Source organism: Engystomops pustulosus, chromosome 8 (genome assembly GCF_040894005.1).
Source record: "Engystomops pustulosus chromosome 8, aEngPut4.maternal, whole genome shotgun sequence".
NCBI classification, from domain to species: Eukaryota; Metazoa; Chordata; class Amphibia; order Anura; family Leptodactylidae; genus Engystomops; species Engystomops pustulosus.
In genome coordinates this window covers 31335406-31348518 of record NC_092418.1, presented here as the reverse complement: position 1 = coordinate 31348518, position 13113 = coordinate 31335406, and the positions used below count along the sequence as shown (strand labels likewise).

The 13113-nt window shown below is 43.6% G+C and overlaps 1 protein-coding gene across 3 annotated transcripts in view; it reads left to right on the top strand.

The window, feature by feature from the left end:
* The window catches only part of DNAH3 (dynein axonemal heavy chain 3), a 272966-nt gene extending 260621 nt beyond the window's left edge, over positions 1 to 12345 (top strand). For all 3 annotated transcript variants that reach the window (XM_072120542.1, XM_072120545.1, XM_072120544.1), the window contains exons 56-62: positions 1093 to 1209; positions 2732 to 2886; positions 3821 to 3988; positions 7854 to 7996; positions 9450 to 9654; positions 11187 to 11324; positions 11846 to 12345. In XM_072120542.1, coding sequence (XP_071976643.1) covers positions 1093 to 1209; positions 2732 to 2886; positions 3821 to 3988; positions 7854 to 7996; positions 9450 to 9654; positions 11187 to 11324; positions 11846 to 12199 — 1280 coding nt within the window. In that variant the 3' untranslated portion in view covers positions 12200 to 12345. The remainder of the gene's footprint in view (positions 1 to 1092; positions 1210 to 2731; positions 2887 to 3820; positions 3989 to 7853; positions 7997 to 9449; positions 9655 to 11186; positions 11325 to 11845) is intronic.
* The last annotated feature ends 768 nt before the right edge of the window (positions 12346 to 13113 follow it).

Genomic DNA, 13113 nt, shown 5'->3' with positions numbered 1-13113 from the left:
CAAATACTGATGTAGTTTTTTTCTTATATGTGTCTATGGACCCTCAGGTGTGATTGAAAAATTTGCAGCCACATATTTTTGACTTTTACGGATGGTAGATGTGTCCTACTAACAAGTTCCTAAGGAGCGATGGTCCTCAGGACTTCTTTCATTATAACTCTATACACCAATAGAGAGTTATAAAAATGATGCTAATTAGTTTAATGCATTCCAGACAAGGCGTCTCAGAGCGACTCGCTTTTCATGTATTCACTCCCCTCGTTCTGATACAAGTCCTGCCCGTCCACAGTGCATAGAGCAGCTGAGGGGTGGAACTGGGTGGGACTTGTATTGGAACAGGGGGTGTGAAATAAAATAATCTCTATGACAATTAGGGGCACAAGTTTTGAGCTTTTTCTGAATTGAGTTATCAACCAATTCCAGTTATGGAAGTTGCAACTTTTTGCCAAAAAAGACACAAAAAAAGTTGCAAATCTGTACCTTCTCTTCCCAGGCGTAGGAAATAGTTTAGAACTGTTTGAAACTTTTTGGGGACTTTTGTGACTTTTGTTCTAGGACACATCTGAACAGCAGAAAAAGGAAAAAAAAAAAGGTAGGAGCACAAAGCCAAAGATACATGCACAACGAAGACTAGAATGGTTCCATTTTTATAAGTAGACAATATTAGTCTCCACTAAAAACAAAGCTTCTTAGGAAGGATACTTATGGCACATTTTTATGGTTAATTACATTGATAGGACCTGAAGAACCTCTCCTAGATCAAATAATGTCCACTTAATACTCCTGATAATAATGTCAACCTATAACTCCAGATCCAAACAGTGGGGTAGTGTTGACTGCGCTGCAAGTCGGGCCATATACTGTGGATTATGCTGTTCATCTGAAATCCTGACATGTCTGTGTCACACTGTCTGGTTCATATGATGTGTAATCTTATCAGCCCTTGACAGCACAGACACGGACCAGTAGTTCAATGAAGCTGCCTGTATTTTCCACAGATGTTTACAATAAAAAAAGACATACTTGTGAAACATACTTCTTTTGTTTTATTGCACAGTTTACAAATTTCATATATTTTTATATTTATCAAAGGTTGGAACATTCCATACGAATTCAATGAGTCTGACCTGAGAATCAGCATGAGGCAGATCCAGATGTTCCTCAATGAGTATGAGGTGGTCCCATTTGAGGCCCTCACTTATCTAACAGGTAAAAAATGATTGAGGTGCATAGTTAAAGGAGTTTTCCTATGAAAGAAAGTTCTCAAATTTTAATCCCCAAGTTATTTTTACACAATAAACATACTTTTTAACCCCTTACGTTGCAATTTTAGTCAATTTTATTTCTGTTTTGGGTCCTATCACTCCGTAGATAGGTCATTGTAATAACCCAGAGTGTGGTTGGGGAGGGGCAGGAGGCAGAGAGCACTGCAGTGTGCAGATAGGAGAAGCTATTCATGCGGACAATCCAACCATAGTCAGAAGATTTATGGTCATGTGAAGGCAAGCGTGGATTTAGTATGTACTTTTAATGTATTGGGTCTGGACTGGAATGGATTTGACTTTGGGGTGCTTCAGAGGGTGTTGTCTAAGTGGTCCCCTTGCTTTCCCTCTTCGTTTTGTTCAGAGACTGCTGACCCAGGAAGATGAAGTTACATTGGCACACATTACAGAAGGGACAAGCAGGAATGTTGTGAGTGGAAAATGTGAGGTCAGGGTTGGCAGAGTATGTTTAATGTGATATACTGGGCAGAGTCAGGGTCTCTTCAGGCAGAACAGATTCAGAGTCAGAGAAACAAGCTGAACATGGGTTAAAAAGACACCTGTGGACAAAGGTACCTTAGGTAGTCCACAGGTGCAGGAGAATGGCTTGAAGTAGACTTCAAGAAAAACATCACATTGTCAATGACTGTAGTAGAGCACCCAAGAATAGTGCCAGTGCCGTCAGTAGGTAACTGTAAAGCATAGGGTGTGGACCTGTTATTGAATGAGTTTGACCTGGAGCTAGATTTTAGGGAACTGTCTATGTGGTCCCTTATATGGGGACCTGGACTTTTCTTCAGGGGAACACCATGTCACAACCATTTGTGGTATTCTGTGACCAGTAGCAGGTGATCAAGGTGGACACCTCTACAAAGGGTATATGGGGAGAGGGGGTCAGTGGACAGTGTGAGGTCAGGGGAGGCAAAGCATAATTGTCTTGGTACCAGAGCTTCAGGCAAGGTCTGAAGGGTGATATTTGTAACATATGCTGCTTTACATTACATGAAGGAATGGATCAATAGGAGTGAGGTCTATGTAGATATGGGCCAGTATTATAGTATTTATAATCTTGCACATATGGGACAGGATAATAATAGTTATGTTCTTGTTTAGTGTTAGGACAACCAAGAGGAAATTATTTTTGGGGCCCGCCCTTCATGTTACTAGAAAGAATACTAAACTACTTTCAACTGAAGTGTAAGACACACAAATGATGTTGTGTATTATGGCACAAGTACATAGTATTAAGTCTTGGGATTCTGCTTGGGGCCAGTCCGATGTGAAAATGTCTTGAAAGTTGCTTCCCGTTCTTTACAGTCATAGATCGCATAAAGGTAGCCTCAGGCACCTTCTATCACTGCAAATGGCCTGCTTGAAATTTCCAAAAACCCTGTAGAGCAACCCTCAGTATTTGGGTATAAACATTTGCTAAATAGTGTATATACAATAAATGTATTGTATCTATACAGGTGAATGTAACTATGGAGGAAGAGTGACAGATGACAAGGACAGGCGGCTTCTGCTGTCACTGCTCTCCATCTTCTACAGTGAGGAGATACAGAAGGACAATTACAGGCTTTCACCAGGAGACATTTATTATGTTCCTCCACACGGCACTTATCAGGTTTGTATTAATCATTTATCTATCTACCGACCTATCTATCTGAATAGCTATAGAGAAGTGTGCACTTCATCTTCATTTACAGTATTATCCTACTTGTGACTAGTTAGGCCCCATGTACGTCTTTCTCAGCCATGTGCTAGCCTTACCACAACATTTTTTCACGGCTAGCTGATGGTCCCATTACCTTTAATGGGAAACACATAGGGGCACATTTACTTAGCCGTCCGCAGAGTTCATCGAAAGTGCATTGTCCGTGTATAATGCACTGTGCCGCGATTCACTAAGATTGTGCGCCCGATATCCTGCATGTATCGCTTCCACACTCAGGTCCGCCGGAGTTCACCTTCTTCTTCCTGGTGCATGTAAATACTTGGGCTTGCAACACAATTTGAAAGTTAAACCCCCGCGCTCAGTCCGAATCAGTCGGATCGTCCAATGGCACAGCCCCCGAGTTGTGTCACATGGAAGCCAGCGCAGCTGTGCCACAATCCGATTGCGTGCGCCAAAATCCCAGCGCAGACACCTGTTAAATACCTGTCCAAGCCGTGCAATCCCCGAAAATGAAGAACAGTCCGACGAAAGTGCCATCCGCGACCCTTGGGCGAGCCGCCGGAGGTCACTCCACAGCCAGAAACAGCAATGGAGCATAACCACACTCTCAGTAAATAGAAAATGGAGTCAGATGACCAACTTTGGGGTTGGACAAGCTAGTGACATCATTTTCCGCCCACGTTTTTTTTAAACAGCAGCAGATTCACTTATGGGGACAAATGGGTAACAAACACCCAATAAACGGTTGCAAAAATTGGAACTGCATATGGTCATGTGCATGTAGCCTTAGATGGAGCAACAGATGGCGCTATATATGTAGTATACGCCATTTTATATTCTTCTATCACTTTTTCTTGTTTACATCTTTTGCATTTTCTCTTAGTCCTTTGTGGATTACATTAGAAGTTTGCCTTTAATTACTCATCCGGAGGTTTTTGGACTTCATGAGAACGCGGACATCACTAAGGATAACCAGGAGACTAACCAGTTATTTGATGGCGTCCTTCTTACTCTGCCCAGACAAACAACCGGGAGCGGCAGATCCTCACAGGTGAGTGCACATCTCATTTGTATATGTTCCTCATAATCTGTAAAATGCTACGGAATTAATCTTTTGATACAGATCTCCAAAGCCTAACTAACCACTGTATGTGAGGACTGGCCCGGCTGTGCTGGGGTCCTGAGTTGTAGGAGCACTTTATGTCCACCTCACCGAGGATATCCAGAAGATGCATGTGCCTGTGTAAATCCTTCTGAAGACCCCCCCCCACACTAAACTTTTGACAGAGGATAAACATGTCCATCACGACACCATCAGCTGCTTTATATTCATAGAGCACCCTGCACTGGGCATGTGGTATTTATCATACACGCCAATGACATGTCTGGTGCGGCCGCCTCTCGTGCAGACTCTGCCTACATTATAATAATTCATAGACAGTTATTGATGGAAGCCGGGGGTAATGGCTGAGAGTCGTCCTCTGTCTACATTACCGCACATCACTGTCACTGGTCTCCTGTCAGCAGAACTTATCCCCCTCCTCTATCACCTCTATTCCTTCCTGTCCATTGCATGAACTCTTCTATGATTTAGCTAGTTACACTATGACAGATTCCCAGATTTGTCCTGAGGAGAATAAGCAGGATTTTATTGTGCAGAGGCCACCAATATCCATACACATGGATACACATATAGGGGGATATTTATCATACGTCGGGGCTCGTGCATTTTCGCAGCGCAGTACATCAAGAGGCACATGTGAAAAGTGGCCGGCTGCAGTGAGTGCCCAGGTACAGGGACAGTGACACCCCGCGCCCCCCACTCCCGGCCGGCCGCACCTCCTCCACGCTCCACTTGCGTGAAGGTGGCAGAAAGGGCTAAATAATTGCAAGTGCTAGCAATAAGCTAACATTTGCAATTGTTCAATGGCTGACGTGGCGAAGGGGCCCTGCAATATATGCCCCATATTGTTCTTGTAATCTCTCCTCACAAAACCTAAAATAGCACCACACCCCCATTACTAGTGAGAAGATTTAGCACACATGCCCTTGGTACCTGCCATATTCCCATGTTACTCATGTCAGGACCTCACCTCTATTTTCAGTGTCAGCCCTGCACCTCTATATACAGTGTCATCCCCATACCTCGATATACAGTGTCAGGCCTACGCCTCTATTTACAGTGTCATCCCTGCACCTCTATATACAGTGTCATCCCCGCACCTCGATTTACAGTGTCATCCAAGCACCTCTATATACAGTGTCAGCCCTCGCCTCTATTTACAGTGTCATACCCTCGCCTCTATATTCAGTTTCATCCCCGCACCTCTATATACAGTGTCATCCCCGCACCTCTATGAGCAGTATCAGCCATACACCTCTATATGCAGTGTCAGCCCAGCTCCTCTATATACAGTGTCAGCCTTACACCTCTATATACAGGGTCAGCCGTATATACAGGTAGGGTTCTGACACTGTATATAGAGGTGTAAGGCTGACACTGTATATAGAGGTAGGGGTCTGACCCTGTATATAGTGTCAGCCTTACACCTCTATATACAGGGTCAGCCCCCTACCTCTATATACAGTGTCAGCCCTGCACCTCTATGTGCAGTATCAGCCTTACAACTCTATATACAGTGTCAGACCCGCACCTCTATGAGCAGTGTCGGCTTACACCTCTATATACAGTGTTAGCCCTGCACATCTATATACAGTGTTAGCCCCGCACCTCTATGAGCAGTGTCAGCCTTACACCTCTATATACAGTGTCAGCTTTACATCTCTATATACAGTGTCAGCTTTACACCTCTATATACAGTGTCAGCCTTACACCTCTATATACAGTGTCAGCCCTGCACCTCTATGTATGTACAGTGTCAGGCCTGCACCTCTATATACAGTGTCAGCCCTGCACCTCTATACATTGTAAGCCCTACTCCTCTATGTACAGTGTCAGACCAGCACCTCTATATACAGTGTCGAACCGCACCTCTATGAGCAGTGTCAGGTCCGCACCTGTAAATATAGTGTCAGCCTTACACCTCTGTGTACAGGATCAGCCCCCTACCTCTATATACAGTGTCAGCCTTACACCTCTATATATACAGGGTCAGTCCTGCACCTCTATGTACAGTGTCAGCCTTACACCTCTATGTACAGTGTTAGCCCTGCACATCTATATACAGTGTTAGCCCCGCACCTCTATGAGCAGTATCAGCCATACACCTCTATATGCAGTGTCAGCCCAGCTCCTCTATATACAGTGTCAGCCTTACACCTCTATATACATGGTCAGCCACCTACCTCTATATACAGTTTCAAACTTACACCTCTATATATAGAGGTAGTGGTCTGACCCTGTATATAGACGTGTACTTCTGACACTGTATATAGAGGTAGGGGGCTGACACTGTATATACAGGTAGGGTTCTGACACTGTATATAGAGGTGTAAGGCTGACACTGTATATACAGGTAGGGGTCTGACCCTGTATATAGTGTCAGCCTTACACCTCTATATACAGGGTCAGCCCCCTACCTCTATATACAGTGTCAGCCCTGCACCTCTATGTGCAGTATCAGCCTTACAACTCTATATACAGTGTCAGACCCGCACCTCTATGAGCAGTGTCGGCTTACACCTCTATATACAGTGTTAGCCCCGCACCTCTATGAGCAGTGTCAGCCTTACACCTCTATATACAGTGTCAGCCTTACACCTCTATATACAGTGTCAGCCCTGCACCTCTATGTATGTACAGTGTCAGGCCTGCACCTCTATATACAGTGTCAGCCCTTCACCTCTATACATTGTAAGCCCTACTCCTCTATGTACAGTGTCAGACCAGCACCTCTATGTACAGTGTCGAACCGCACCTCTATGAGCAGTGTCAGGTCCGCACCTGTAAATATAGTGTCAGCCTTACACCTCTGTGTACAGGATCAGCCCCCTACCTCTATATACAGTGTCAGCCTTACACCTCTATATATACAGGGTCAGTCCTGCACCTCTATGTACAGTGTCAGCCTTACACCTCTATGTACAGTGTTAGCCCTGCACATCTATATACAGTGTTAGCCCCGCACCTCTATGAGCACCTCTATATACAGTGTCAGCCCTGTACCTCTATGTATGTACAGTGTCAGGCCTGCACCTCTATATACAGTGTCAGCCCTGCACCTCTATACATTGTAAGCCCCGCTCCTCTATGTACAGTTTCACACCAGCACCTCTATATACAGTGTCAGACCAGCACCTCTATATACAGTGTCGAACCGCACCTCTATGAGCAGTGTCAGGTCCGCACCTGTAAATATAGTGTCAGCCTTACACCTCTGTGTACAGGATCAGCCCCCTACCTCTATATAGTGTCAGCCTTACACTTATATATATACAGAGTCAGCCCTGCACTTCTATGTACAGTGTCAGCCTTACACCTCTATGTACAGTGTCATCCTCGTACCTCTATATACAGTGTCAGCCTTACACCTCTATGTACAGTGTCAGCCCTGCACCTCTATGTACAGTGTCAGCCCTGCACCTCTATGTACAGTGTCAGGTCCGCACCTCTATATACAGTGTCAGCCTTACACCTCTATGTACAGTGTCAGCCATGCACCTCTATGTACAGTGTCAGCCTTACACCTCTATATACATTGTCAGCCTTACACCTCTATATACAGTGTCAGCCTTACACCTCTATGTACAGTGTTATCCTCGTACCTCTATATACAGTGTCAGCCTTACACCTCTATGTACAGTGTCAGCCCTGCACCTCTATGTACAGTGTCAGGTCCGCACCTCTATGAGCAGCACCTTTATGTCTGTTCTCACAATGTAAGATCAGTGTCACGCAGTTCCTGGTGTCAGGGAAGATTCTAATATATTTTTCAATATCTATATTTTGCTGGCAGGAAATTGTTGAAGATTTGGCTAGAGATATCCTGAACAAATTACCAAGTGATTTCAATCTGGAGAAAGTGATGGAGAAATATCCGGTAGTCTATGAAGAGTCTATGAACACCGTACTGAGACAGGAATTAATCCGCTTCAACAGGTAATTCATTATTCTCCTTGTAAGTTTATATTATATAGTGTGCATTTGGAGTTTTGAACTTTGAAGTAGTGTGATTTGAAGTTGTAGTAAATCCTGGATCGAAATGCAACAAAAAGTGGACGGACAGGGGGAGTGTCTTGGACTACCAAAGCACAAGACATTTGCCCACATTTATTAAAGTGTTTGTGGCAGTTTTCTGTCTGACTTTACACTGAAAAGAACATGCAATCTGCTTGTACATGTATTTATCAAGTGTTTGCGCCAGTATTTTGTCCCGGCTGCTCTGCACCAAAAAGTAGTGTTCCGGTGCCGTTTCGGAGCATTCACCATATTTATTACACCGACTCAGCAGAACTGTGTCACATGCTCTATGTTTAAGGGCTTTACTCACTAAGACAATTTAGGCCCTATCCACGCGATAGGGCCTAACTTGCTGATCAATGGGGGTCTCAGTGCTGAGACCCCAACAGATCGTGAAAACGAGGGGTCCGACCAACCCCTTGTTGCTCCATGAGAGTAACATAACCTAACATAAACGCATAACCGATCTGCTCCATTAATCTCTATGGAGCTGACGGAGATCGCTGAGCACAGCTAATCTGGTGCACCTTACACAACTGCACATACAGACTGCACTGCTTTTCATCTGGGCCATAAAGTAGTCTAAGAAGCTGGAGGCCAGTACAGAAATGAAAGATTGTATTGTAGCTGTGTCTCCATTGTAAAATTTTGATTGTGAATTGGAGAGTTGCTTTAAAGAGGACCTGTCAACCTGTAAAATGGGACTCGGTAGTAAGCAGCTCTTAGTGCCATTTTTTAGGGTGATAGGTCCACATTAAGCAATACGTAAAAGATTAACCAAATGGGGAGAGCTTGACTTCAGCTTTACTTCAACTTCATAAACAAATTTCATTTCATAGATGATTTTCTTGATGATGCCACCACTGTGGGCTGTAAAAACGCCATGATCTGGCAGACTCTTCTTCATGTGCAGCTAGTAGTGGTTTATTATTTTAATTTATTCTGCAAAGCTCCCTTTAATTTTTCATAAAATTAAAAATAAGTCTACAATATCTATGTCCCCAGGATGTTTCTGTCCTTAGTTTGTGTGTGATGATGGGGACACCATAGAGATCTCCCCTATTACTTATGTATGTTCAGTGCTGCACAGTGTGACCAGCGCTGTAGTTCAGCATCAGCGAGCAGAGAAACTTCACCTTCTTCCATCAGATCTTAGCAGAAGGTACAAGCCGTTTTGTCCTGGCGAGCTCCCGCTGCTAGACTTGCGTGCGTCTACTCCCGCAGGGTTTTGGGACGTGTGCTTTGTTCTAGCGGAGGTTGTCTGACTTATCACATAACGCAGGCTGCATATGCCTGGACTCATGTCTAACCAGCACTAAGCCCTTCTGTCACTTCTCACGCTGCTCACCCCCTGCTTGTTTTCTGGCCACAGGCTCACAGAAGTTGTGCGGAGCAGTCTCATCAATTTAGGTAAAGCCGTGAAAGGCCAAGTGCTGATGTCTTCGGAGTTGGAGAACGTATTTAACAGCATGCTGGTGGGGAGAGTGCCCGCTATGTGGGCAGCTAAATCCTACCCATCCCTCAAGCCGCTGGGCAGCTATGTGGCCGACCTGCTCGCCCGACTGCAGTTTCTACAGGTAATGGTGTCATGCTTTACACTGTGTAAGGAGAATAATAACAGAGTGTACGTTCCCAGGAGGAATAACTGAGGAATAGCACAATGCAGAATTCTAACAAACTGTTATTTAAAAGAGAAAACAAGTATTTACATAAATAAGTATTCCCATCCATCAACAGTATTTATGACATAATTGGAGGAATATTTTCATGTTCATTTCTGAGACACGTACCTACCTCCATCCCGCGGCCAGGCGTAGGCCCTGCATGCCCATCCGCTCTCCATTCAGATCTATGGAAGCTCTGAAAATAATCTTGGCCATTTTTTTGTGCTCCTGTAGGGAATCCTGTGAATAAATACTTTTAATATATATATATATATATATATATATATATATATATATATATATATATATATATATATATAATATATATATATGGTGTTCTTAACATAAACATGATTTATTCTAAAATTAGATTTTGTTTATATTGAGAAATATAAACTAATCCTCTGCATAGATATAACATAGGGGGAGCTAACCATAACCATCTATATGCTGAACATATAGGGTAAAGCTCCTCCTAGTGGTGGTCACAGGAAGCAGAAATATATAATTCAGGGTTAATAATTTGCCAATCTAAACGGTAGGACCCCCACTGATCACAGCAGGGGTCATTCCCCTGCCTGAATAAAGTAGCAGACTCCACCATTCCAATCATTCTCTATAAGACTGATGGTGAGGTCTGACTTTCTCCATGTAGATAGAGGTATATATATTTTTATAACTCCAATAAAAGTTTGGGGATTATAAATTGAAGTTTCATTGTGTACATTCCTTGCTAATAGCGACACTGCCGTACTATGTATTATATAGTGTCTTCCCATTGACTGCACACATTTGTCACCAGGCTGGATCATTAGTAATTGGCTCCCAGGGGCCCTTTGACCTGTAATTTCTTACATCTTGTGGCCATTTGACCCGTGAAAAGCTGCAGAAGCTATAATGCTCTCTGTATAATACTATACTGACCCCTCTGCGGCTTCTACACAATTGTGAGCTTAGTTTAGGCAGGAGCCACGTATCATACACACTCCTAATATACAGGCAGGGGGTAAGAGGCGCTATGCCAGTGGATATGTTATAAACTAATGCTGCCCTTTAGTGACATTGTAAGATAATGAATACATAAGCTTTTACCTAGAATTAGTTTGTAGTTATCTATTAAGTGCTGTATTCAAGTGTGTGTATCTATGTATAACAATATGTCAGGACACCTTATAGGCACCTTAAGGGTCCTGTACCAGGGTGCAACCTCACTGAAGATTCACCCAGTCGCCTAATACTTTGATCGTGTCCGACTGGCCCACCAGAGTACCGGAGGATCTACCCTTGGGCTCTAACCCAGTACAGCAGTAGACAACCCGACTAGGGTCTGTTTTCTAGAAGTTTCCTACATAATTTTTCTGATGGGCCAAAGGAACCCCAGTCCGAAACTGCTTGTATGGCTACAATAATTACAAAGACTCGTGACTTTTGTGTACTCCTCACAGGACTGGATAGACAACGGACCGCCCAAGGTGTTCTGGATTTCCGGATTTTATTTCACTCAATCATTCCTGACAGGCGTCTCCCAGAATTATGCCAGGAAGTACACCATTCCCATAGACCACATAGGGTTTCAGTTTGAGGTAAGAAAACACTTTGACACTATGACTGATATCATCCATGTAGCTGAATGTGGCTAATTTATAATCCTGTTCTAGGAACCTAATCTATTACCATTAATAATGGGGTTCAAGTACTTACAGACAAAACAGAAGTCCTTAAAGGGACTTATCTTTATATTTTCTGAAATACTGTCACTCTCGTCATCAGGTTTTGTCTGGTAGTTTATCTTTGCCCTATTTACTTGTATAGGGCCCAGCTGCAATACTTACCCCAACCTATTAGGAGGGATCTTCTAAAATCTATCCTCAAATGTACAGATCCCAAAGCAAGACACCCTATTAGTGGGGTCTGACCTCTATAACCCCAATATCTCCAAGTAACAAACAGGTTTCAGTCTTATGCACCAGTTGAGCAGCTACAAACAGCTAAACAGTGGGGGTGCTGAATGTGGTATATATGTATATATGTGGTGATATATTGATGATGTATATTAATGGATATTTCCAATCCGTTATGTTTTCGGTGTGTTCTGTGATTGTAGGTGACCTCTCATGAGAACACAGTAGACAGGCCTCCAGAAGATGGCGCTTATATAAAAGGACTCTTCCTGGAAGGAGCTCGGTGGGATAGACAGACGATGCTACTAGGAGAATCTCTTCCCAAAATTCTCTATGATTCCCTTCCTATTATATGGCTGAAACCAGAAGAAAGTTCCAAGTTTGTCCCCCAGAACTCCTACTTCTGTCCGGTGTACAAAACCAGCGCCAGGCGAGGAACGCTGTCAACAACCGGACACTCCACCAACTATGTGCTCCCCATAGAGCTGCCCACTGACAAGCCGGAGAAGCACTGGATAAACCGAGGGGTGGCCGCCCTGTGCCAGCTGGATGACTAGGGCTCATGTATTCATCATTGGCTCAATTTCAGGTTATCTGACAAGCTACATGCACTTACACTATGCAAAATCTCTAGAGAAAATGTCCCGTCTCTTATACAGTATGTCTTTTATCTTTATAAAATGAAAGTATTTTGTGTCTTCTATGCTCATGTCTGATACTGAACATTTATTTTAAACGATTAGATGTCAGTGGAACCACCTATGGCTCATTCGGGCCCCAGCACATGGCCAGGTGGAGAAGGGAGGGGGAATGAATAGGACCTGTCCTATCCATTGTGGCACTGCTGCCCGGCCCAGACACAGTGCGGTGATACACATAATGTCCATGTATGGCGGCTGTGTGCTTGCTCCCACCTATACGGATGTGTGCATGGAGCCTAACAAAGGTCGCTATTACAACCAGTCCTACAAGCCAGGGGGCATATTGCAAATTGATTATTCAGCTTTACAAAACTGTAATGCCTCCCCCCATGTCACAAGTAGCAGAAGGAAAGTATATGGTCAAGTAACTGAGGCTACAGAGAAATATGCAGCTGAAGGGGTTAAATTATTTATCCGTTTACTCCATTCACACCAGAATCACTGGATATACCTGGAGGGTCTTCTCACTGTTACAGCTGTTATACACGATATTGTACAAGCGCTACCATACATAGCGCTGAGCTGCTGTATCTAAGCTGCCATTATAGAAGTATATACCGTATATACTCGAGTATAAGCCGACCCAAGTATAAGCCGAGGCCCCTAATTTTACCACAAAAACCTGGTAAAACCTATATTTTGTTTACTCGAGTATAAGCCGAGTTTGGGTTTTCAGCACATATTTTTGTGCTGAAAAACTAGGCTTATACTCGAGTATATAAGGTACCTTGTATACAGTATGTATCAGCTACACATATATGTGGTATTGT